The following is a 25,824-nucleotide window of genomic DNA, read 5'->3' as shown; positions in this document are numbered from 1 at the left end:
ATGCACAACACCTGTAGATGTGGTCTTATTTATAAATAGGATCGTAAGACTGCATGTCAGCTCTTTTAAAAATGTGAGGTCATGCCACATAGCCCTTGTCACCTCTCCTGTGATTATCCCTGCAAGAATTTAGCCTTGCTAGGCGTCCTTTCCCTTACCTGTAATAAAGGCATAATATTAATACCCACATCATTGTGGGGTTACAAACTTATTATAAATGTATTTTTCCATGTAAGGTTCTTAGAATAGTGTCCAATAAATGTTATTTATTGTTTAGCCAAGGAGGACTAAAGTTCAGCCCTTTATAAGAGAAGCTCCTAGGAAGTCTATGAACCTTCATGCACCAACTGAGCCTCCAAGAGCAGAGTCCGCCTGGATCTGAATAGGACACTTTGGTGTAATAATCTCCATCACGAACTAGGAAGTAGGAAGTGAATATTCATATCTCCACATTTTACACATAGGAAACCATCTTAAAGCAGTTAGATTATTGAGTACAATGTCACATGGCTAGCAGGAGACAGAGCTGAGACAATATAACATGGCTAGCAGGAGACAGAGCAAGTTCAGCTCTGTCTCCTGCTAGCCATGTGACATTGTACTCAATAATCTAGCTTCTGATTTCATGTCTTGCCAAATGAGAAAAACTCACAGTCATGTTTCTTCAAATAAAACGTCATCAACTGTGAAACAGTAAGAAGGAGCTACTCTGGTGTTTGGCAATCAGTAGCAGTAGGCTCCTTTTCTTAGCAAAATTCAAGCAGGGCATAAATCTGGGCAAATATGACATCAGAGGTGGACATGAATAGTGACAAGTGCCTCCACATAAAACCGCCATTCAAATGATCCTGTTGTCTTTTGCTAATCTGAAATTTAGTTGTATCAGATTTTTCCTGAAGCAACTGAAGTAACAACTGGGGTTTGTAGATCTCATTGTCATTGAGAGGATTGGCTGTGATATTAGGTATGTGAGTTAGTCTTAAATGTGAGGGTATGGACTTTGGAAATTCTGGATTGTTTTGACATACTAGTCTTGTTTTGGTTTGGCTTAATTTTTCTAGAATATCAGAAGCAAATTCAGATATAGCAGATACAAATAAGCTCAGTAATAATATTGACTTTATGATAAACATTTTTCTCTTTGCAATAATTTATTCAAGAAGGACTAATGAGTAAAGAAATATTTTCCTCCCTGGAGGATACCATATCTTTTACAGTGCTCAGTTGATCACATCAATTATTATTTAATCTCTAATGGTAATTGATATACAATTAATATAAGAAAATCAAACATTTGCTATATAATTCAGTTCTACAATGCCTCAGTCTCCCTTAAGAAGCTCGCTTATTTTCTTCCTAACAAAAAATCATTTTATATGCTTCCATTGAGAATGCTACTAAGATGTTCAATCATTGGAAATTTTAATTTATCAGCTAAAGTTGGTGAGATAAACCTTTCTTTAGATGATCAGTTTTGCCAAAAAAAATTACTGCTTCTATCTGATTGTGCAAGTAAAAATAAGTTGGTTGTATAGAACACAATGAAACTAACATATAAAAAGCATTCAGCTATAATTCGTAGATTACTTTGTATGAATGAGTATTACAGAATGAGCCAATATTGTGTTTGCAAATATCTCTCCACAGAAACAACAAATCTTTGCACTTTTTTCAGCATTGTGTATTAATATAGAATAATAAAAAATCAGCAATATTCAGATATCTGCTCTTTCTGTATCATATTCTTTTCTCACATTTAATATTTTTGTCATTTACCTTCCCCTGGGGTGACAATGGCATAATGAAAAAGAACATAAAATTAGAAAATCTCTTTACAGTAGCTATTCCTATCCTTTGGGAGTCAAGACATCCTTCTTTTCTTGTTTTCATTTTATAACATGCACCCATTCCTAATTAGATAACAGAACACTTTATATATATAAGTGCCTCCACATAAAACCGCCATTCAAATGATCCTGTTATCTGTAGCTAAACTGAAATTTAGTTGTATCAGGTATATATATTACACACACACTTTTCAAGTTAATTAAGTAAACTTTAAATCACAGAATAACTTGTTGAAATATTAAACATAGTGGGATATCAGAAATCAATGATTGAGAATCAAGCACTTACATTCTAAACATAGTGTAGACCAAATACCCCAAGTATACCTCTCACTCGTTTCTCTGACTTCCCTTGGCATTCACCTTCTGGAGCATTAGAGAAAGAGTACAGCCTTTGCTAATCAAAATGGATTAAAGAGACTCTTGGCTGGTAAAGGCAGTTACTTTGGATGACTCACATCTTTCTGCTTGCACATGGCAACGATTTGGCACGGTTTTTACAGTAAGACTGTGTCTGTCATCCCCAAGATTTTTGTTTTTCTTTTTAGAAATGTTAAGATTAATTCTGGAAAAAATATATTATAGTTGTGGAACCACGTAAGGTAAGTCATTGATCAAGGGGAGTACTGCCCTTCTAATACTACTTAGGCTTTAAATATTCAATCTACCAAAGAATAGGAAATATTGCTACCCTAACCTATTTACTTCATGTTAATAACAATTTCTGGGTGTTCTTCTTATCTGCATCCATTACTCCATGATAATGAGATTCTCCTGCTCTCAGAAGATATTACATATGAAGGGTGGATGTTCCTTATGTAAAGGTACAAACACAGCTAAAACAAAAGCATTACATTTATTTTCAAAGTCATTATGTTAGGACCCTAGAATTACTGTTATTGCAAAATTATGTTGGTTTTTGAGCAAAAAAATTGAGAAGTTATTCAACCTAGCCATCCCACTACTGAACAGTACATCACACATATCAGGAGAAAGATAAAGATCTTAAAGTTAACACATCACCACAGTTCTACATCCTTTTTAATGAATGGCATTATGTTTTAGTAGGTATAGAGTGACAACACTTTATAGGACTCAAAATATTTTCTGGCTTGATATTAAAGGCAACATGCAGCTTCCCATGTGAGTTCTCTACTCTTTCCTGAGAACCACCTGTAGACTTGTTTGACTTGTTTCATTAATTACAAACAAGGGAGTTTAACTTGTATCAGTACCTAAACAATCAAGTTAAAAAGACAATTACTTCTTTTTTTAATGTGAAATTTTTGTTCAGGTTCACTCAGACAAAATAATTAGCTAAGAGATCATTTTTACTTTTCCACTCAGTAAGGCTAAGCCAAATTCCACTTAAGATTATCATATTTCTAGGCTAGCAAGAGTTCATAATTACCTAGCTTCACTCTTGTGTCAAATCTTCCATAATCTTTTGGCATGTTTCAATAAGAAAGCCTCACTAAGGTAAAGGAAAAGCTTTTTTTCCACATTTTATTCCTTCTAAACTATAAAATAATTAGCAATATACTACGTATAAGCAGTAAATCCAAAAAATGAATAAAATTAGAAAGTTATATAAAAATTGCTTTTTCTGATTTTATTTCATAGAGTTTAATTTAAGGAAAAAATTGGCCACTTATGACTTTCCTACATTAATCTGTTTATTAGGTTATTTGCTCTCTTCTCCACACAGAGGGAGTTTTCATAAATGCATATTGACATGCCCACTGTAGGCTTGTGCGGAAAGGAGAATTAATCCTCCATTGTGTAGCAGTCAAGTCCTATTTAGTGGTTTGTCTGCTGAGATCAATACAGGGTCTCTAAGGCATAATGGCTGGCTCCTTTCACTCTTGCTAGACAAACAAATACCCCTTTTAAAAAATCAGTTCACGAAGAAGAAAAGTAAAAGCTTTTTCTAGGCATAACCAGCCCTAGCTAAAACTTTTCAATAGCCTAAGTTTGGATTTCAGTGCCACAGTCTTCATTTCTAGGCCCTTTTCCCTTCTCTAAATGTGACTGCTCTTCAGTCTCTCCCAAAGAAAACCTGTCTTCAAGAAATAATTTGATATACATATTTAATCCCAAAGAGATGCCTGTATGAATTCAAAGTCTTAATGTGCTACAATTCTCAGGAATACAGCAGTCCCCCATTATCTGAGGGAGATATGCTCCAAGATCTCCAGTGGATGCCTCAATCCGAGGATGGTACTGAACTCAATATATTCTGTTTCTTTCTATACATATATATCTATGATAAAGTTTAATTTATAAGTTGGGCACAGTAAAAGATTAATAACAATAATTAATAATGAAATGGAAAAATTGTAACTATATGTTTTAGCAAACATGGTTTTTCTCCCTCGTAATATCTCATTATACTCTACTCTTCTTCCTCAAGCCAGATGATGTGAGATGATAAAATGCCTACATCATGAGATGAAATGAGGTGACTAACACAGGCATTGTGACTTAGCATTAGGATACTGTTGACCTTCTAGCAGTCATCAGAAGGAGGATCAAATGCTTCCAGTGATCCTGGATCATGGAACCATGACTATGTCAATGGTTTGATGTCAGGAGCAGACAATGTCGATGACTACTGGGCAGGTAGAGTATATAGTGTAGATACACAGGATAGAAGGTTAATTCATTATTCAGGCAGAACAAGTAGGGCAGAGTGACATTTCATCATTCTATTTAAAAGTGCACATCCTTTAAAACTTATGAATTGTTTACTTCTGGAATTTTCCATTCAATGTTTTTGAACCACAGTTGACACTGAGTAGCTGGAATTATGGAAAGCAAAACAGTAGATAAGACAGGACTACTGTGACTTTAACAAAGACAAGAATTCTTAGGCAGAATTAGTCTCTGTGGAATTTATGTAATACAGGTAGGCATTTGAGACATGGAGTTGAAAGCAAACCATCTCAGTATCGTCATAGACAGCAACTTACTCCACCTACTTGTAAGATTATCCTGCAGCTGGGAGCTGCCTGGACACCTCTTAAAAAATCACATCTCTTCTATTTACTGGTTGGTTAACTTCTTTTTGATCCTCTAGATTCAGTTCAAATCTTGCCTCCTTATGGAAGTATTTCACAAGTACACTCAATTCCCAGGGAATCCTACCATCATTTCTATTATTGCAGTTATTACTCTCAAATGTTATTTTCTGTTTGTCTCTCTCTCCTAGAGGTCACAACAGCAGTGACTGCTGCTGATAATTTGTGCCTTTCCGCACTTAGCACAGTGTTTGGAGCATAATACCTTCTCCCTTCTCCCCCCTGCACCAATATTACATAAGTGGTAGACAGCAACCAGGGCAGTCAGCTCATTCTCCCTTTCATCTTCTGTCCACCTGTTAATGAAAGGCATCCAGTAATGGTGGAGAAGGGCAGTGATAGGAAAGAGGCAGATGCGCTAAGATTCAGAGGTGCCTCTTTTCACTTCCCCCAAAGATGTATTTCCTAAAGTCGAGAAGCATGAAATGTTTGAAGAAATACATTTTGCAATATCAATGTTTTGTTGAGTTGTTTCAAACTCTTCTAGAAGAAACAGCACAACACTTAACCTTTCCAAAATGAGTTAATTACACAATGATTGTTCCTTCAAAGTCAGAGTTTGGCCAACTACATATGGCCCACAGGTCAAATGTGGCCCATCTCCTGTTTTTGTACTGCTTACGGGCATAGAAGAGTGTTTGCATATTTAAATGGTTAGGAAATATCATATTTCTTGACATGCAAAATTAGTATAAAAATCAAATTTCAGTGTCCCTCCATAAAGTTTGATTGGATTACAGTGACTCTTGTTCATTTATGGATTATCTAGGCTTGTTTTTGCATTACAAAAGTAAAGTCGAGTAGTTGTGACAGAGGCAGAGCCGTTCTGCAAAGCCTAAAATGTTTGCCAGCTTGCTTGCCTTTTACAAAAAGAGTGCTCTAAATGGGCATATTAGGAACAGCTCAGGCACTCGAATCACATTATTTACAACACTTAAAAAAATAATTTAGAAACAATCGAGAGGAGAAAGAGATTCACTTAGGCTTGAAGAGAGTAAGCTATTGGGGCATTCCTCTTTAGGGTGAATAGCAGAGACGTAAATGAGATAATTAACAATTGTTTTCAGGAGTAGTTACATCCCATAGAGCAGGGAATGTAAACAATAGCCTTGGTTGTCTGGAAAGTAGAACAAAATACATCAAAATATTTAGAAAGCTGAGATAATGAGAGTTCAGTTATTTGTTTATTACTCTAACTTCTTTCCTTCACTGGAAGATCCTTTTGGGGTGGTTCAATAAATTGAACCAAGTGTTCAATTTGTGATCAGCATCAAAGTTTCCAACTCACTATAGAAACTAGATACAGTTTTGAGGGAGGAAAGAAGGGAGGGAGAAAGAAGAAAGAAAAATATATTTGAGAGGATTATTTGCTTTTCGCTTTTACCATTTGCTTTAACTTATTTTTCACTTTTATATGTGGAAGTTCACGAATTTAAGTGTTCTTATCTAACAAGACAATTGTATTTGTATTTATAAAACCACTACCAAATGTTTCAGGGAATGCGCTTCTGCTGTTTCAAGTTTTAGCTTTGTTTTCTCATAATGAAAATCAGCCACCATTGATCATGTAGTGACTGCTCTCAGAGGTTAGTGAAGTCGTGAAAACCCTAATAGGCTTTTACAACTACAAATAAATTATTATCATAACCCTTTATTAGTGGTAGAAACATCAAGTTGTCAAACAAATTCTATAAGAGTAGTCTAGCTATTCACGTAATGACACCTATAATGGAATCACTATGTTCTTTCTTGTGTTTAATTTAAAGCACACATTGTACATTTCCATTTTATTGCCAAAACTCTCATCTGTAATCTTATAATCTCCTTTAAACACAAGAATATTTTTCTGTATTTAAATTTATAACTAACAGCCAGGCTGTGACATGTTTAGCTATAGACTTTCATTAGCATAATAAAAAAAACCCACCAAAATAAAGCAACAAGCAAAACAAAAACTCCTGCAACAAAAAAGACTCATGAGCAATTGAACTTGGAATTGTATTCATTTTTAAAGGCAACTTGGTTTTACATTTATTCACTTGCCCTTAAAATATGGCTTTAATTTATTACTGATGGCATATTCAGAGATCTGTTGAAGGATTTAACTCTGAAATGGTTTATTCTAATTAAGAGCTTCTTGCCAACACTTAGTCACCATGAGGCTTGGAAGCCCCAGGGACCAGCTTTCATTACACATTGTGCCCATTTCATACAAGTAGAACATTTTACAATAATCAGATCTAATTTACATCTTTATAATGTTCCCTCGTTTAACACTTTTTTTCTCACTCTGTCAAAAGAGATACTTTGGTTCTTTAGTTTGTTCTCCATTTTCAGTGGATTGAAATGCACAGCTTTGACAGAAACTAAAAAGCTTCAAGCCTACCCTAGAAGAAGGTCCATCTTACCCTTAGTTTTTAACATAGTAAGTCTGATTTGCTCATGATCATTCAAAACACAGAGTGACATGACACAGGAAACTGCTTCCCATCAGTCTCACTACTGTGTTTCCAATCTGGATAAAATGCAATTTTCTGCTTTTGGGAGGGGGCGGGGCTGGAGACAAACAACAGTATAACAGCTCTGCATCTGGTCCATAATGTTTTGGAACCAGGGTGGATCTTTGTAGTGAGCTGTGGTAAGGTGAGCACAGCACAGCTTTAGGTGAAAAAGCCCTGGGTTCCTGTTTGGTTATGTCTCTTACTAGCGATCCAGATGCCAGCAGGCTGCATCTTCCAAGCTGGCTGGTCATCTGGTTTTCTGCCAGTTGTGCCAGTGGAAAGCACTGGCAGGAGATTGGAGAGGGGCTGGGGCAGGACCCAGTGTATTTCTCCTCTTTCTTTGCATCTTCTAAGGCAGTTGCTCACACTACTTTGTGGATCTAGTATTTTCTGCATTGAAAGACTGTTTCAATGCAGTCTTTGAAAGAAAGTTCCAGCCTCCATGACACTCTGCCCTAAAACTGAAAAACTTCCTCCTCCCTTTTCCCTGCAGCCTCTTGCTGATGGCGGCTTCCTGCTGTTGCTAATTCCTGGGTTATCTTACGTGATGAGAGTTTTCTTCACTTAGTCCATTCTGTTGTAAACACTTGATATGATTTTTATTTGTCTGCTTAGACCCTGAATATGAGCAATACTATTTTAAAAGTAAGATACTCTATTCACAATCCAACCTCATTTCCAGAAAATTAAGTGAAGAGAGGAGCATACAAAGAGATGTAAGAAAGTATGCATTTAATGTACTTAGAATGTGGGATATATGCTGCATTTTTTTAAAAGTTTTCTAGTATCAACATATTTTCACAAAATTTGTTTCCTCTTTCTCTTTAAAATGAAACCTGATGGAAATACTTTTTATGGAAAGTTCTTTTCAGTTGGTTTATGTTTAAGCAGGTGTACTTTTTGGGTCATCTTTTTGTTTTGTGTTGTTGATTTTTCTTAACCAGATAGAGTAAGAATATAACCACAGAGCATATTCATACAGAATTCTGATGAAGTAGAACTATAGAGGTAGAGTCATGGATTTTTTAAGATCCTTTTCATGTATATATTTTTTCTGGATATGCCTTAGTTTGTATAGTTAATAAGAAGAATGACCATTCAATTGGTGCTTTAATCTCCTTAGAAGAGGCAAAATAATCCAAACACAAATCCATAAATTATACTCATTGAATTTTAGGAGATAAGTTTGTCTCACATTGATTGGAATAGAATCTTTCTTCTAAAACATATCTAATGTAAGCCTAAGTTCCCGGATTCTCATCAAAAACAAAGTTTGTTTAAGGATATAGAAACTTTCTAGGTTAAATTGAACACTAGAATTTTAGTGGAAGTGCCTGGCTGTCTTTGGGAGGTTAAATCACATTTTCTCTTATGTCGTCTCCTTTTATATTTAAACAGCTGTGACTATTTACATGAAGCATCATCATATTAAATTATTTATACTTAAAGAACTTTGGAATCTTAGCAGGGAAGAAGTCCCTGGTTAGTGACTAAGCAGAGAGGTGCACACATAAAGAAGAAACAAGATGATATGGTTTGGCTATGTCCTCACCCAAATCTCATCTTGAATTGTAGCTCCCATAATTCCCACATGTTGTGGGAGGGACCCGGTAGGAGATCATTGAATCATGGGGTCAGTTTCCTCCATACTGTTCTCATGGTAGTGAATAAGTCTCTAGACAACTGACGATTTTATAAGGGGTTTCCCCTTTCACTTGGCCCTCACTCTCCCTTTGCCAGCTGCCATGTAAGATGTCCCTTTGCTCTTGCTTCATCTTCCTCCATGATTGTGAGACCTCTCTAGCCAGGTGGAACTGTGAGTCAATTAAACCTCCTTCCTTTATAAATTGTCCAGTCTCAGGTATGTCTTTATCAGCAGCGTGAAAACAGGCTAATACACAAGGCAAGCCCATGACCTGGCTGTATGAGTGGTAAGAAATGGCCCTATGGTGGTAAACTCCAAACTGGTCCTGTGCTTCCAACACAGGACAGGAGGAGCCCAGGCCCTACCTGGAGTGGTCAGTTGAATGAGAACACCAGGGCTTTCATAGAACAGCCATTAGATCATGACAAGTATTTGGGAACAGGAATAATATGGGTATGGCCAGACCCACCAGGAGGGACACAACTTGTACTCACAGTACCATCATCTCAGTTGGACACTGCTGCTGCCAAAAAGGAGCCTAATTCTCTGCCCCAATAAAGAGGTCAAGTCTTATCTCCTAGGTATTTAGAATTTTGTGCATTCTTTTCTGTAACACTTAAGGAGTAGATAACAGGTGGCAAAATTATCAGGCCTTCTTGGGCAGAATTAGAAATAAGGTATGTATTAGGTCGTTACTGGATAATCCATAGGTAATTTTAAAAGCACAGTCAAAAATAAAATAGGTAAATACAACTTAAAAATGCCATGAGACCTCTAATAGCTAATGGATTTTAGGCTGTAAACTCAGATGGGGAAAAACATCAAATTAAATAGCTGCACTTCTTGCTTTAAGGCTGCCTAACTGACATTCTCCCCTAAGACTGGCACTGCAGGCATACACCTGGGGACCAGCTTCTCTATCTTCCCCTGGCACAGGCACTTAGGAGTCTTTGAATAGATTGTAAGCAATGCACAGTTTCAGGGGTGTCAGCAAGTGAGAGTGGTGGCTGATTATATGAAAACAGGCTTATCAACAGCCCTGTCAAAGTGGGGATTTGTCTCTGAGCAAGGAATTTGGCTCCTTGGGTGACAGCCTGCAGGGCAGCAGCAGTGACTGGAACCATGCACCATGGGGAGTTTCATGCACCAGAGTTACCTTTCAAAGGCCAGGAAGAGATGGAAGCAACAGCCGCAGGTAACTGAAGAAAGTCCCTGGAGTGAAAGTAGCCCTGAGAGTGTTGAAGATGAAACCTCTTGGGATGAAAAACCAAAACATGCATCTTCGGGAAGCTGGTGACGTCAGCCCAAAGCCAAAAACTGGGACTTTGATTTACTTGATGGACTAATTTTTTTTTTTTTCTATTGGAAGACAAACATATCTCCCTCAATATACTCACAAAGTTTAGCCAAGAGGATCTTGTTAAGAAAAATAACTACCACATGATGGAATTTTCAGATAATTGCCAATGCTCACTATCTAAGATTAGTAGCAGCCAACAGAAGAATAGATGGTTATGGGACAATTCAGCCATTTCACAGGTTGATGGTGAGATTCAGAGAACAGAGTCTATATTTGTTCAAATTGCTGGATATTTGAGAGGACAAAATCTGCCAAGTTGGAGTTATTTGTATTTTAAAATTATGGCCAAGCTGAGCATGGCGGTGCATGCCTATCATCCCAGCTACTCTGGAGGCTGAAGCTGAAGGTTCCCTTGAGTCCAGGAGTTCTAGGCTGTAGTACACTATGACTATACCTGTCAACAGCCACTGCACTCCAGTCTGGGCAACATAGTGAGACCTCATCTCTTTAAAAAATTAAAATTAAAATCAACAAATTCTTGCCAGATTTATAGATACATGTTTGTTAAGTATGTGACCATAGAAAACAGGTAGAAACTGGAAAAGTTGCAGGTCTCACCACTTCTATTTTCATTTTAAATCATCTAGGTTAAAAATGGATTTCTCTGAGTATAAAAAGCAAGAAGCATAAACAGTGTAGAACCAGGTTATGCTGGACATTTTGTCTAAGTATTGGAGAGAAATTTAGAAAAATTGAGGTGGTGACATGGTGCTGGACCTGGGGACAAATAAGAAATCTGGTTCAGAAAAAAAGAGGAGGAGACCTGTATCTCCCCTCACTCCCTGCCATATACATTGTTTACCATCAGACCTTTCCCTGAAGGATTTATTTAAGCAATAAATATTTATTGACTTCTAATTATTTGCTCAGCACTGGATAAGGTCTGTGCTAGACCTGGGTTTAAAACAATGACATGATCCTTGACCTCAGCGAATTCATGATCTAGCAAGAGAAGATCAGCCTGTAAAAATCTAATTCTGCTCTCTCAGTTGCAAGTAGCATTGAAGGCATAGCAAAGGGAGAGCGGATACTCTTATTGGATAGAGATAAAATTGTCAGGAAGTTTTTAAATAAGAATTGACATTTGAGCTTCATCAATGTAAATTGGAAATTACCCAAAGGATTTATGCAGTAGGAGTGCCAAGAGGAAAATTCTGGAAAGAACAGTATTACAAGACATACAGAAATGGAAAGACATAGTACATTCCAGTAATAGAAAGTTATTTGTTCCAGTGAGAATGTGGGGTGTATGTGGGTGAGCAGTGGAGGATGAGGTGGCCAAGTCATAAAGAGCTGTGGTTATCATGCTAAGGAGCTTGGCTTTTTCCTGCAGGTGATGGAGAGACACTGAAGACTTTTATGCAGCAGAATGACATGACCAGACTCACAGATATGTGAGAGTGAAAGGATAGCTCCAGGCAACAAAGAGTAGGAACTCAAAGCAGAGGAAAATATTTCCGGTGGCTCCACAGCTGGCAAAGCCAGTCCCTAGTGGGTTTTTTGTTTGTTTTTAATGTGTATCTCTCAGTAATCAGTTGTACATCTATTTTCATAACTTCTTTAAAAATCATAATTTTAGAAAATGAAGAATAAAGTGTTAAAAACCTGGCTCTGAAAAGCATACATTGAAAATAAAATATTCTGTAAAGGAGACTATATAGTCTTTTACTCGTGGCATTCATTTAGGTAAAAAACACTTCAATAGGATGTTAGGTCAGAATCACATGTTCCATTTATAACCTTTAAAGCCTTCCCATAATCATATAATAGGCTAAAAGCAAGAGGAAAAAAATAGGAAACAGGAAAGAATTTGGTTTTTTAAAAAAAGCACAGCTAAAGAACGCAGTCAGTAAGCCCTGCTGAAATCTCACGTTAAGGGTGTAATGTATAAATGTTGAGAATGTTGAGTAGATGTGCTAAAATCATCTTAGTTCTTTCCTTGATTTTTTCTTTTCTATACACAAAACTTAATCCTTTAATTTCACGTAATTTTCACACTAAAGGTCCTAGTTAAGGGTTTCTTATTTTAAATTGTGCCTTAGCGATATCTAGCATTACAGAAAATTACTTATCTTTGTAAAAGAAACACAAAATGCTGTCAGAATTATTTTTGCATCTTTTTGGAAATAACTTGAAAATAGATAATGTATGAAATTTGTGGGTTACGGGTCAACTATTTCCAGAGGAATAAGATGCCCAAAATATATCCTAAATATTGCATGTGTGCAGGCAAAGATAAGGAATCGGTACAGGCAATTTACTGGAAATACTTTTCTCGCTCTCAGCTTGTGAAAACCAGCAAAGACCTGGTTTGTTTCCAAACTTTCATTTAGGTTTTTATGCCCCCTAGTGGGTATTCGGTATTTCTGCAATTATAAAATAATGCTGATATTTTTCAGCAATTCCTTCGTGCATTGTGAGTTCAGACTCTTTATGTTGACAATATTTAACATTGATATTCCCATAAGTATCTTAAGTATTCAAATTAAGAGTTTTAAACATTATTTGGGCTGTAACACTTTGGATAATTTAATAATAGCTGTGAAAACACTTTTCATGAAAACGCATATGAAAACATAGTATCATGGAGTTCCCTGACTCCCTTGAATTTATCCACGCATTCCTTGAAAGTACATAGACTCCAAGGTAAAAATCTCTAATTAGGGTGTGGAATCCTCTAGTTTCCGCTTTCATTTAGTGGGCGCTAATTAAGATTATTAACGCTCTGAACAGTGGAAAGAGATTGTTTTAAATACACTATTAAAAGAACAGTAGCTCATAATTTGGCTGAAACAAGAAATAACACAGAGTACTTTAAACAACTATATTACGTTAGATGATCCAAAAAAAATGTTCTTGGGCTTTCCTGCAGAGGTGAGATCGTATAGGAATTGATCCTCCAGGCAAGGGAGGTGGAGACAAAATCAAGGCAACTTTTTAGGCAAGTATCGATTTTAAAATGTCAAAGAGAAATCTGCCTATTGTGAAGTAATCCCAGAGTCCCTCTGGCAAACAAGTTCAATACCACAAGCAGGTGTTATGTAACAACACTCAAAAAAAAGGTCATTTGCTATTTGCAAACATTACAGCTACTATGAAAATCATCCATCAAACTGTGATCCTTCTAGAATATCAAGCTGATGGCAGAAAATCCATGAATAACATAGATACTCACCCTAAGGGGTAGAATTACTAGTTACAAAGTGATCCAGCTTCCAGGTCGGAATAAATTGTTTCTTAGACCTCTCAGACTAACACTCTGGTCAAAGAGAAAAATTCAAGGGATACATCAATAATTTAAATGCACATAGATGTACACACATATCAACTAACGGCTTTCACCGGGACATTATATACATGACTTAGTTTCATCTAACTTTTTAAAGGATACCTGCTTTTCAAATACTTACACTCCAAATACTGATTCATGTCCCATATGAGTTTATTTTAATTATTGTAGTAGTTGAAATGCAGCGTTTTTTGAACCAGCAACTGCCATACACAATGTACAGAATGCTCCTGAACTTCTGGGCACCTGCACAGGATGTTCGTTCGTTCTATTCCTTATACCTAGTAATTTACAATTTTTCCTTGTAAAAAATGAAAAAGAGAATGTGAGAGTTTGAGTTACAGTAAGCATCAAGGTTTATTTTAAAATCAGCATTTTCTTCCTGTTGTACAAGGATATCTTCTATCTTCATGATTATTTATCAATTACATGACTTTTGTTTTCTCTTTTAGTATGTGTGGGACATAATTTCAGAGGTGGAAAGTCGTGCATTAGTTGTGGAGATTTGCCTTATATAACATTTGTACTCTATCAAATGAACATACAATTATACCCATCAAATAAAAAGAGAAAAAAATACAAACTATGTGAATAGGACTAGGAAGCTAACAGTACTGTTTGAAGATGGTGTAAGAAAATTCAGGGAAATATTTCTCCATTTGAGATATAAAGACAGCCACACTTTAGTCATGCAACTTCTGAAGAAATACTAAACAGGGAAAAATGTAGTAAGATATCAGTGAAATTTGGTTTATAATGAATTATGTTTTAAAATTATGTACATTTTCAGTCTATCAATATTACTTGATAAATAGGAAGATGGATAGATGGATGAATGGATGCATTGTCTGCCTGAATTAATCAGTTTTCACCATATTTAGCATTAAGTAGAGTGCATGCCAGAATCCAAGAACTTTGCATGAAACTTTTCGATAATATTTGAGACTGAAATATTTAATAGCCAAAAATTAAATCTCTTCTGAGGAATTGGTCTTCCATCCAAAATAATCTTCAATATTTGGCAAAATATAAAATTTTAGCCAGTATTTTTGGGAAGTATGCAAATTTAGAATTAACATTTTTATGCAAAGGGCACTTCCATATTGTAGCTTTTTAACTGATATAAGGAGGAAAGGGAGCAGTAAACATGAGGTCTGGCAGATGTCCAGGGTGAAAAAGGAGCAGAAGGAAACTGGTGGCTCTACTGACATAGTAAATATAGGAGAAAGAAGGAAAACTTAGAAGCGGGGGAAGAGTAGAAAGACTATGGGGGGACCGGGCACGGTGGCTCACACTTGTAACCCCAGCACTTTGGGAGGCCGATCTTTGGATCACAGATCACAAAGTCAGGAGATCGAGACCATCCTGACCAACACGGTGAAACCCTGTCTCTACTAAAAATACAAGAATTAGCTGGGTGTGGTGGCGTGTGCCTATAATCCCAGCTACTCGGGAGGCTGAGGCACGAGAATTGCTGGAACCCAGGAGGCAGAGGTTGCAGTGAGCCGAGATGGCACCACTGCACTCCAGCATGGCTCCGTCTCAAAAAAAAAAAAAAAAAAAGAAGAAGAAGAAAAGAAAGTAGTATGGAGAAAAGTTTCCTTTCAATTAACAAAGTTCAAGTTGCTGTATTATCTAAAATGTTTGATAGTTATTCTCTCATGATATATTCTCGTTTCCTTCTAACTGTTTGTTTTTTGTTTTTTTTTTAATTTTGAGATGGAGTCTCGCTCTTGTTACCCAGGCTGGTGTGCGATGGTGCAATCTCGGCTCACTGCAACCTCTGCCTCCTGGGTTGAAGCAATTCTCCTGCCTCAGCCTCCCAAATAGCTAGGATTACAGACATGTGCCACCACGCCTGGCTAACTCTGTATTTGTAGTAGAGACAGGGGTTCTCCATGTTGGTCAGGCTGGTCTTGAACTCCTGACCTCAGATGATCCACCAGTCTCTGCCTCCCAAAGTGCTGGGATTATAGCTGTGAGCCAATGCACCCGGCCTCCTTCTTACTTTTTTGTGAATTCATTCTTTATCTTATTAGACTTTAGGGGCTCCTCGTAGTCTTTTAATCAATCTTATTAAATACAGAAAAAATATATGAATATAAACCCCACATATATGTCATGTTTCGGTGTAGCTTTTTTTGGGAAATGATTTTTCAAAGACTGAATACATAATATAAAATTCTGAAGAAAAACAGAAAGAATGAAATAATCCTACTGGGCTTAGCATAAATTTACAAATAAGGAGTCAGGAAAAATGAGATGTATTTTTTTAGATTGAATGTAAGTAATAAAGTAGCAACAGGAAACCAAGTTGCCTAGGATATAAATAATCATTAAAAGGTGGCAGTATTTTAGAAACACTTAAACTTTCAATGATCATTTCACCACGGTAAGTGTCACTTCGCAATATAAGCTTTCTATTCTAAACCTTTCCTCCACGGAATTTCAGAGAGATGTAATTCCTGAGGTGTATAATGTGTTTTTGCTTCTTGCTCTGAGTTTGAATACTAGTTAGAAGATATTTTATTAAACAAAGAAAAGCAGCTGGTTTTGCCAATGAGATATATCCCATTCCTAGCAGATTCTATGCTCAAATACAAGTTTGCAGATAAACATTACCCATTTTCATTTCTCCAGGTCACTCCTAAATGAGAAGAGAGACAAAATGAGTAATGTAAAAACAGACATGAATCATACTATATTTTTTGCTCTTCTCCGACATATTCAAATAGTGAGATATGCTTAAAATATTACAAATATCAACAGCAGTCAACTTTAAACTGGTAAAAGGGAGCAGGGAGAAGGATAGAAGGAGTAATGTAAATTGTACCAAGAGTATGAGGAATCAGGCAGCTGGTGTTCCATGGGAACCAGCCAAGGGCTCAGGCTGTCTTTACATGAGAATTTGCAGGACAGCCTGGACTGTCTTAGCACCCCTGCCTGTTCTACTTCCTTGTACTCTCTTACCATCTCCTCTGCTTTATCTCACAATAGCAGAGCCTTGGAGACCATCCTAACTGGCTATAATGTGAGGAAACTCTGAGTCTCTACCCAAGAGTTTAGTAAACGTGAGAGAAGATGTACCCATTGATGAACACTTTGTGCCGCCTTCCTCTTCTCACCATAATCATTGCAGTCCTGCTTAGTCCTTGCAAATACTCACCTGTGCTTTCTCAGTTGTGAAGGAATGCTGGATTATAAAACAAAGATGGTAGAGCTAAAAAATAAGTATTTTATTTTATGTTGATTACCATAGCTTTATGACACAAAGCTTCTCTTATGTATCTGAAACCTCTTTTCCCTTATGGATCCTTCTAGACTGTGAATTTGCTGCCTTTCAACGAACTGGTGTATCTCCCTACTTTTCGTAATTTTCTCTAATAATTGCAACTATTCTGAGCTTGCCTATCCTATGACATAGTGAACCAAGAATACAAAAATTAAATAATAAATAATGACTTTTAAAAATCTTTCAAGGGCAGGAGAAAGTATATGATGGATTCACTTAGCTATTTTATATATTGATATTTTAAAAGGCTTACTTCAATTACATGGACTCAGTACTTGTCTTCTTTAGCCATAATAAATAATTGAGTTTTTATTAAAAATCAAATCTCTTTTTTAAAAGCCGTGTGTGTGTGTGTGTGTGCACGCGCACGTTTACGTGTGTGTGTGTGTGTGTCTGTGTGTGTGCCTTCTCTGGGGCCTACTGCATAATCAATGTGAAGGGGAAAAACACTGTGTATCAAATATGGCTGGACATTCAATGGGAACTGTGACAGATACATAATTTGTCTCATATGTACACAGCATTGTATAAAAAGGAGTTGACCTTCCAATCCCACTGACATACCTCTATAGTAAGAATTTCCCCAAGACTTTTAAAAATCATCTTCTAAATTCCTTTAGTTTTCACTGTTTCTTCACTAATATAACCTTTAGATTATAATTTAGCTTCCCAGATAGAAGGAGATCATGTTTTATATGAACACAGCATTCTGGTTCTTAGGTTATTATTTTTGTACTATAAATTAATACTGTCATTCTGGTGCCAAAGCCTTGTGGGAACTTTAGCTATGTTAAATTAGCTCAACTACTGATCACCCACAAACACCAACAGGAATGAGTATCTGAGTCTTCAACGCAAAGGACCAGAGCTCAGAATAGGGTCACTAAATGTGGCACTAGATAGTATCACCTTCTGTCTCTCTCAAGTTTTTCTTCAGCCGATTCCTCTCCATCTCCATATTGACACACATATGTTTTCCCACAAAACAGTGTTAGAGTGACTATTGCCTAGGCTACCTCTCAAGATACAATATAACAGCAAGTCCTCCTAAACTCCCTTGAGTATGGATTCTAGTATGTGAGTTCCTTTGAGCCCTGTCTCTCAGGATTACACTCTCTGAGCATTGAGCTCTCCAAAGCCCCAGAATGAGCATGGAATAGTTGGAGCTCAGACACAGCTGGGTAACTTCTGCAACAATAAGATGGAAAGAACTCTTCCTTGTCCCCTGCCCCAGGAGTGCACTCTTAGACAGTCTCCATCAGTAAAGAAGAGAAAATGTATTCATTCAAGTAGGAGCTGGCCTTATGCTCATGAAACACAAAGTAGAACAGCTCCAGCTTTAGCAAGTTTACATTCTGATGTCAGTAGGGTGGATGAGGAGTGAAAAAATAGATCAATAAATAAGAAAATGTTACTTGTTAATAAGTACTCTGAAGATAATCAAATGAGGAAATGTTATAGGGAATGATTAGGGAAGACAATAAGACTATTGAGAATTAGGTGGCCAGAAAATCACTTGGATGGAGACATTTAAATGGCACCCTGAATAATCACCATCTGGGGGCTGCACACGAAACAGAAGGCCAGATGGCCAGTGTGGCCAGATGCCAGTGAGCTTGGTGAAAGGTGGTGTAAAATATAGGCAGGAACTAAATGAGGTAGGCCCTTGGAGGCAAAACTAAGGAGTTTGGATTTATTTCAGTTTCAAGTCCATTTCAGGGTTTAAACAACATAGCAGTAGTCTAATCTCCATTTCTAAAACCAAAATTCTGGCTGCTATGTTGGTATGAATTGTAAAGTGGCAAAGGTAGAAAGGAGAGTCAGGTAAGAAGCTATATCTATGGCTTTCGCAAGAAATGACCATGGTTTGGTTTATTGTCATAGAGAGGCTTGAATGGGATACAATTTGGTTTGTCCACAGACAAGAAGACCAGCTACGAGATGAAATGTTGATACTGGCAATTAAGGCGATGGCTCTTCCAGTTTTAGTATGAACAACTGCATGGTGGTGGTTCTGTTTAATTATAGGTGGCAGACTTGTGGGAGGAAAAGATTTGAGAGGGGCAGAGGAAGCTAGGTAAATAAGAGTTCCATTTTGTCTGATTTAAATTTTAATGGGTTCTTAGGCATCCAGGGGTAGAAATAATCAGACCAGACTACTCGAGATATGAATCTGGTTTTCAGGAGAGACATCATGGCTGTCAATATAAGTCAGAGTGTCAGCTGCATGGAGATAGTTTTAAGGTATGAGATTGGACAAAGTCACATACGAAGTGGGTTTATATGGAGAAGATAAGTGGACTGAAGACTGAGACCTAAAGTACTCTAAGGTTTAGAAATCAGATAAGGGGAAAAGAGGCAGAAAAAAAGATGGAGAAGTGGTAGCCAATGAGGTAGACGGGAGAATAAGAATATTTGCTAATACTAAAGCCAAGAATGAAAGGAGTCTTTCAAGGAGAGAATAGTCAACTAATAAGCTACAAATGAGAGATTGAGTTAGATTTTTATGGAGAAACAGCCATTAGATTTCACAAGTGAAGGTTAATGGGGGCCTTGAAAAGTTTACTTTTTAAATGATGACATCTGGTGAAAGGAATGTGATGTGCTGCTTTTTCTACTTAAATTTCATAACCAATTGAATGTTGAAAAAAAACTAAGTGGAAAATTGTGTTATCCAGACTATAAATTTCAGCATAGAATTATTGAGTATTAAATAAATGTAAAGAACTATGTCACAGCGTATAAAGGAAAAATTGAACAGCTATCGTTACATCATCTGACTTAACATATTTTCCAATCAAAAAGATTCCTTAATGTTAGAATCATTTTCTACAAGGCTGAAAGGTAATTTTTATATTCAGATATTTATAATTTCTGACATTAACATCTGAAGCCATGTATATTGTAGTCACAAAGTAGAAATAGACATGTCTAAAAAATCATTTGACTTAAAGCAAAAAGTTCTTAGTTTCAGGTAGAAATGTCTTTCTGTGACTTAAAACAATATACGTATTTTTTTTCTTTAACCCAGGTATGGTGACATGGTGCCAAAAACCATAGCAGGGAAGATTTTTGGTTCTATCTGTTCGCTGAGTGGGGTCTTGGTCATTGCTCTACCCGTTCCAGTGATTGTATCCAACTTCAGTCGTATCTACCACCAGAATCAACGAGCAGACAAACGAAGGGCACAGAAGGTGCGTATTCAGCTCTATGCAACCATAGTTTAGCACCTCCCACTTTTTATAATGAGCTTTAATAGTTCTTAACGGTTATTCAGTGCTCTGGATTGGTCAGTATGTGCATCAATCAGGACCAAGTAGGTTATTCTACACTAAAAAGAAGCCTAACATCTCAGTGGCTTAAAACAATAAGCAATACTTCTGAATCATGCTACAAGTCCATTACTTGTCCAGAGAATAGAGAGTCCATCTTGACAGTGTACTTCTGCAGTCTCCAGGAGGAGTAAAGGGCATGATGAATCACACACTGCTTCCTAATGCCCCTCCTGGAAGTGGTTTGAGTCACTTTCTTGTCTATTGCATTAACCAAAGCAAATCACACAGCAGTGTCTAATTTCGAAGTAGGCAGGAAAATACAATTCTACTATGGGACCAGAAGCAGAAAATAAGAAATATTTGATGAACAGCACTAATGACAGTAGCAAAATCAGAAACAGATTCTTGGCAAATTTTATTAAAATCAGATTTCTAGATCTGATTCACTGAGTCCGTATCCATCAAGGGTCAAGCTGGTTCCAGTAGATGAGGGTTATTAAAGGGCACCAAAATGTGTCTCAGATATTTTACATAGTTGACACAGGAAGTAATCTGATCATCTGGGGCTGAGTTTTATTCTCGTCCTAGCAGCTTACCGTTTGTTTGAACTTCATGCCAAGTAATTAATCCCTCAAGAATACGCATAGTGTACACTCAACTATAAAATGGGGAAAATAATAAATAATAAGATTAAGATTATATACAAGTGTATGTAAATTTATATAACCACATCATATTATAAATACTTAATGTTTACTTGTGGTTTATATGTGCCAGACATTAGCCTAATGTTTTTCACAAAAGAATTCAGATGTTAAAAGACAAACCTTAGCCAAATTAAATTGAAAACTTTAACTGAGCAAAGAACTATTCATGAATTGGGCAGCCTTTCAAGCCAGAGTAAGCACAGAAACTCCAGCACAGCCACACGGTAGAAAAAGATTTACAGGCAGTAAAAGGAAAGTGACATACAGAAAACAAAAGTGAGGTACAGAAACAGTTGTAATGATTATAGCTCAGCGTTTGCCTTATTTGAACACCATTGGAACAGTTGACCCCCTTTGACTGGCCAAAACTCAGTGGTTGACACAAGAGTGGGTTGCAGTCTCTTTACTCCTCCATTTAAGTTACAGTTCACTATGCGTAGAGAAACCTTTAGGCTAAATTTAAAATATGTAAGGAGGCAACTTTAGGCTAAACTTGAGTCAACACATACAACCTTCATGAAAACTCTAGCAGTTAGTTACCATTGTTATCCTCATTTTATAGATGGGAATTCTCCAGTATTCCCAAATTAAGCAATTGTAAGGTCACATACCTGTTGAGTTGGAGATCCACCACTCCATCCAAGCTAGTCTGGCTCCCAGGTTCATACACACAAACACTATGATAGGATGCCTCTCAGAAAAGCTATGTAAATGTTATCATACTTCCCTTCCCCAATCCTTGTCAAAATAGTTACCTTGAGAGGCAAGGTCCTTGTTGCTTAGAAACAATCTTGGAAATCTCTTCTGTAGTTTCCTTTGGGCTTATGGCACTGTATTTCCAGTATTCTTCATAGTCATTATATCTTTGTCCTTTAAGGATAGATTCATTTTTTTAAAAAACATCCAAAACCATTCATAATCATGACTAAAGTGGATGCACAACCTGGGTGATGTGTTATAACTACAAAATACTATGAGAGGCTTTGGTGGTTATTCACTGGCTTTGTAGGTAATTCCAGAACAGGATCTTAAACACGCATATGAACAATGTCAGCCTCTTGAGTAAAGTATACAATCTCATGAAGTAAGTCTTTGGAAAGTTCTAGTTAATCAGTGTGGTCACACAGCGTATTTGTCCAGAGAACTAATTTATGCCCACTGTCAAAGATCTTCTTCCTTTAGCAAAGAATCACTTTTCCAAGTCCTATAGTTACTTGCTTTATGGAACCTTTCATTTTTGGACGAATGCCTAATCTCTAATTATTACAGAGAAGAGTTAGAAGTAGTCCAGTCAACATGGATATAGAGAACTGATCATCTAATGAATAGGGAGGAGTAGAAAAAGGCACCCTCTGGACAGTTGTAGTGTTATGTAGGGAATACATACCCTTGGCAAGCAGAGGTAAAGGGGTTTCAGCCACAACTGACCCCACCACCAAGGACCTTCAAGCACCACAGTCGTGACACTGCCCATACAGTCCAGTCCCTCCACTGGGTACAATTGCGCATTGTCTAAAGTAACAGGATCCTACTAAAAGTTTAACTTTCAACCACCCATCTATCTCCATTCTAGACATTTCTCCCTTAGTGTAAGAGCCAACTATATGAAAACTATAGGAAGCACAAATCTAAATTTCTGGTAAACCAATTTCCCAAACACCTGTATTTCTTCAGAGTTTGTCATCTGCAACAAAGAAATAATAAAGAAAACCTTAGAGTATTTTAGAAGCCTTTTGGTCTACTAAATATTAAATACTAAAATACATTTAGAAATCAAAAGTAAGTAATGTGACATTCTAAAAGTACACTAATTGAAAAGTATATTTTGTGAATGCTTTTAGGAATCTTTAAAATATTCACTATATTTTTAGTTTCTGTCATAATGCAATGAATTTTACAGAGTTTTACTATTAGAAAAATTGGATTAATAAAGTCAAATATAATAACCAAGTATAATATGTCTAGTATGTAGACTGTGACCAATAAACTGAGCATAATCTTCTAAGAAAGAACAGTGAATATGAACTAAATAAGTCACCAAAGGATGTTTCCTATTTTCCTTCCCAAGAGATTAGGGGGGGAAAAAAGCAGAACAAATGCCCATTAGGCTAAGACAGTTTAAATTTATCTGGGACTGGGCTATGTGCCAAATATTAAAGTTATGCAAAAATAACCAGCTAATTCAGTCAAGTAAACATTCAATTCAGTAAAAACATCAGTCCAACTAATAAAAGTAATGTTACAAAATGGTTTTTTTAGACCATATTTTTGTTGTTTAATTCAATTGCCACGCCAAGACCAAGCAAAAGCATGAAATAGACACAGTATTAATTTAAGAACATTCCCATCATCACCATCAGAAATACTTTCCTTCTTCTAGATTCTTCCATTTGCAATACCCTTCATGCTTTGCTACCCACTCCTGCTGTTTACAGGGAATACATCATTTACCCCACTTCTATCAATCATTGATAAAGTCTTAACTAAATCTCAGCCCTTTTTCTGCTTAGCCCTGCCATCTCCAGGATTAACCAAGTTCTGGACCTAGGAATATTGCACTGTCTGCCACTGACTTCTTTCCTCTCTTTTTGTTGTTGTTGGGTACTAATTTGTCTCATTTCTAGCACATACTGACATGCTGGTGGATATAGGCCTAAACCGTGACACCTCTCCTCCACTCCCACCCTTGGTAATTGTATTTTAATACATTTATTGATTCTCTTAGTTATTCTATAAATATTTACTGAGTAGAATGTATTAGCCAAAATAAAGCTAGATTAATGCAATGATGAGTGGAAGGTTGATATTTTGAAGCAGCTCTTTTAAAATATGGATCACATCACCTAATCATCTGCATACTCACAGGCTAACCTGTGAGTAATTATCACAGAATAATCATAGTAGTAATTATAGTTATAATTTAATAATACAAATTGCAACAACAAAACCCCTCACTAGTTTCTAGAATGTCCCAAGTGTTTTATATCTGTTTTTTGTAACATTCACAATCAACTTGCAAAGGAAGTATACTATTTCCATTTTACAGATAACTTTCTCATGCTCACAAACCTAGTGATTAAAGTCCAAGGCAAAACAATTCTAGTATTATTTGAACTATTAATATTTTAAGGTATTCCTATAGATAATTCTAAATGCAGTGAGAAGTTTAGAATCAATGAGCCAATGTATGGTGTAATATTTTTAATTTTCACATTAAAATTTTCACATTGACTTAGAAAGGTACTACCCATATGTAATCTGCCATTTATCATACCCTGCTAGGGTGATTTTCAAAGTTTAGAATCATCTGAAAAAGAAAAAAAAAAGATTGTTGAGCCCTACTCCCAAAACATCAGACTCTGTAGTTTTGGGTTAGAACCTGAACATTTGCTAATAAATTCCCAGGTGATGCTGATATTGCCGTTTGGGAGACCACATTTTGAGAACCACTGCCTAGTACATTCAGCAATGTCCAAATGAAAGATTTTTTTTTTAAGTAGAATAATGAAAAAGCAAGAAATAACTACTTGCTAGAACCTGAGAGTGATCTCTTAGGCTATCTACTATTAAAAACAAAATTACGCAGCTCCTAATTCCACCCAAGAATTTGGTCACGGATGCCTTCCTATATTCTCTTTCAGTTCTCACCCCTTCCAACATGGAATCCTCTTGCAAATCTCTCATTGCTTAGCCTCTTCCACTGACCCAAATCCCAGCCTTTTCTACTTAGCCCTGCCATCTCCAGGATTAACCACGTTCTGGACCTAGGAATATTGCACTGTCTGCCACTGACTTCTTTCCTCTCTTTTTATTGTTGTTTGGTACTAACTTGTCTCATTTCTAGCACAGTTATTTTTTCTTAGCAAGTAAAAAGATTCCAATAAATGTCTTAAACTTCTAAAAGATGATAAAGTTTAATATGCTACCTCCACCTGAGGCATTTACTAAGCCTTAAATGAAAGAAACAACTGGAAGCAGAATTTCCAGAATGTATGTTACAGGGAGTGTGGGGGCAAGTATTTGAGGAATAAGGAATTACCAAAGAGAAACATCTTCTTTACCTCACTTTTAAGGCTGCTTAGGATACCTTTATTTTTCAAAATATTTTGCGATTTAGTAACAAGATGGCCCAATAACTTCCTTTAATCTACCTCATACTTCATCTAGAAATGACTGACCATTTAAGGAAATCAGTGTCTCGGTCGTGTTTAGCTCATAGATCCTTCTCAGATTGACTTCCACCATCCGTTCCACGCATACACTGTAAAGTTTATGTCACTTGGCGTAATTAAAAAGCAATCTACTTGATAAAACTCATTGTGTTCCACTGCATTCTAACCTGTGAGTACTTCACAATACAAGATTTCTATGTCAAATTAGTTTGAGGAAACTTGCAGACTACATATCCCTGTTCTCCTCACAGTGATCATCAACAATGTCATATGGTGTGAAGAACCCAAGAGCAAAGAAATCTGTTTAACACCTCAGCATTTCCCAGCCTTTTCTTGACCACAGAACCAGTCCTTTGCTTCATCGGTTTGATTTAGATTTTACTTTTGACACTTACGAATTCCTCGGAACCAACTTTGAGAAATCCTGCTAAGATTAGATGATTAGACAAAAACTGCAGCTATGAAGAATCAGGATGCATAGGAAGAATATGTTTATGAGACAGACAACTTTTCTCCAAACACTATCACCATTTAAGGCAAATAAATTATTTGAAAATAACTATAATGCTTTTTTTACACTGAAAATGTAAACCTTGCTTTAATTAAAATTTAAGAAGTCTCCTACTTTTCATACAGCTAAGATAAAGTACTTACTG

General features: G+C 36.6%; 1 protein-coding gene across 1 annotated transcript in view; it reads left to right on the top strand.

Moving 5' to 3' along the window:
* The window catches only part of KCND2 (potassium voltage-gated channel subfamily D member 2), a 488,618-nt gene that overhangs the window by 450,836 nt on the left and 11,958 nt on the right, over positions 1–25,824 (top strand). Inside the window, exon 2 of the mRNA XM_033192916.1 lies at positions 20,046–20,208. Within this exon, the coding sequence (XP_033048807.1) occupies positions 20,046–20,208 (163 nt within the window). The remainder of the gene's footprint in view (positions 1–20,045; positions 20,209–25,824) is intronic.

This window comes from Trachypithecus francoisi, unplaced genomic scaffold (assembly GCF_009764315.1).
Source record: "Trachypithecus francoisi isolate TF-2019V2 unplaced genomic scaffold, Tfra_2.0 Lachesis_group4, whole genome shotgun sequence".
In the NCBI taxonomy this organism is placed as follows: Eukaryota; Metazoa; Chordata; class Mammalia; order Primates; family Cercopithecidae; genus Trachypithecus; species Trachypithecus francoisi.
Note: the sequence above shows the minus strand (reverse complement) of the source record. Positions and strands in the feature narration are given on the sequence as shown.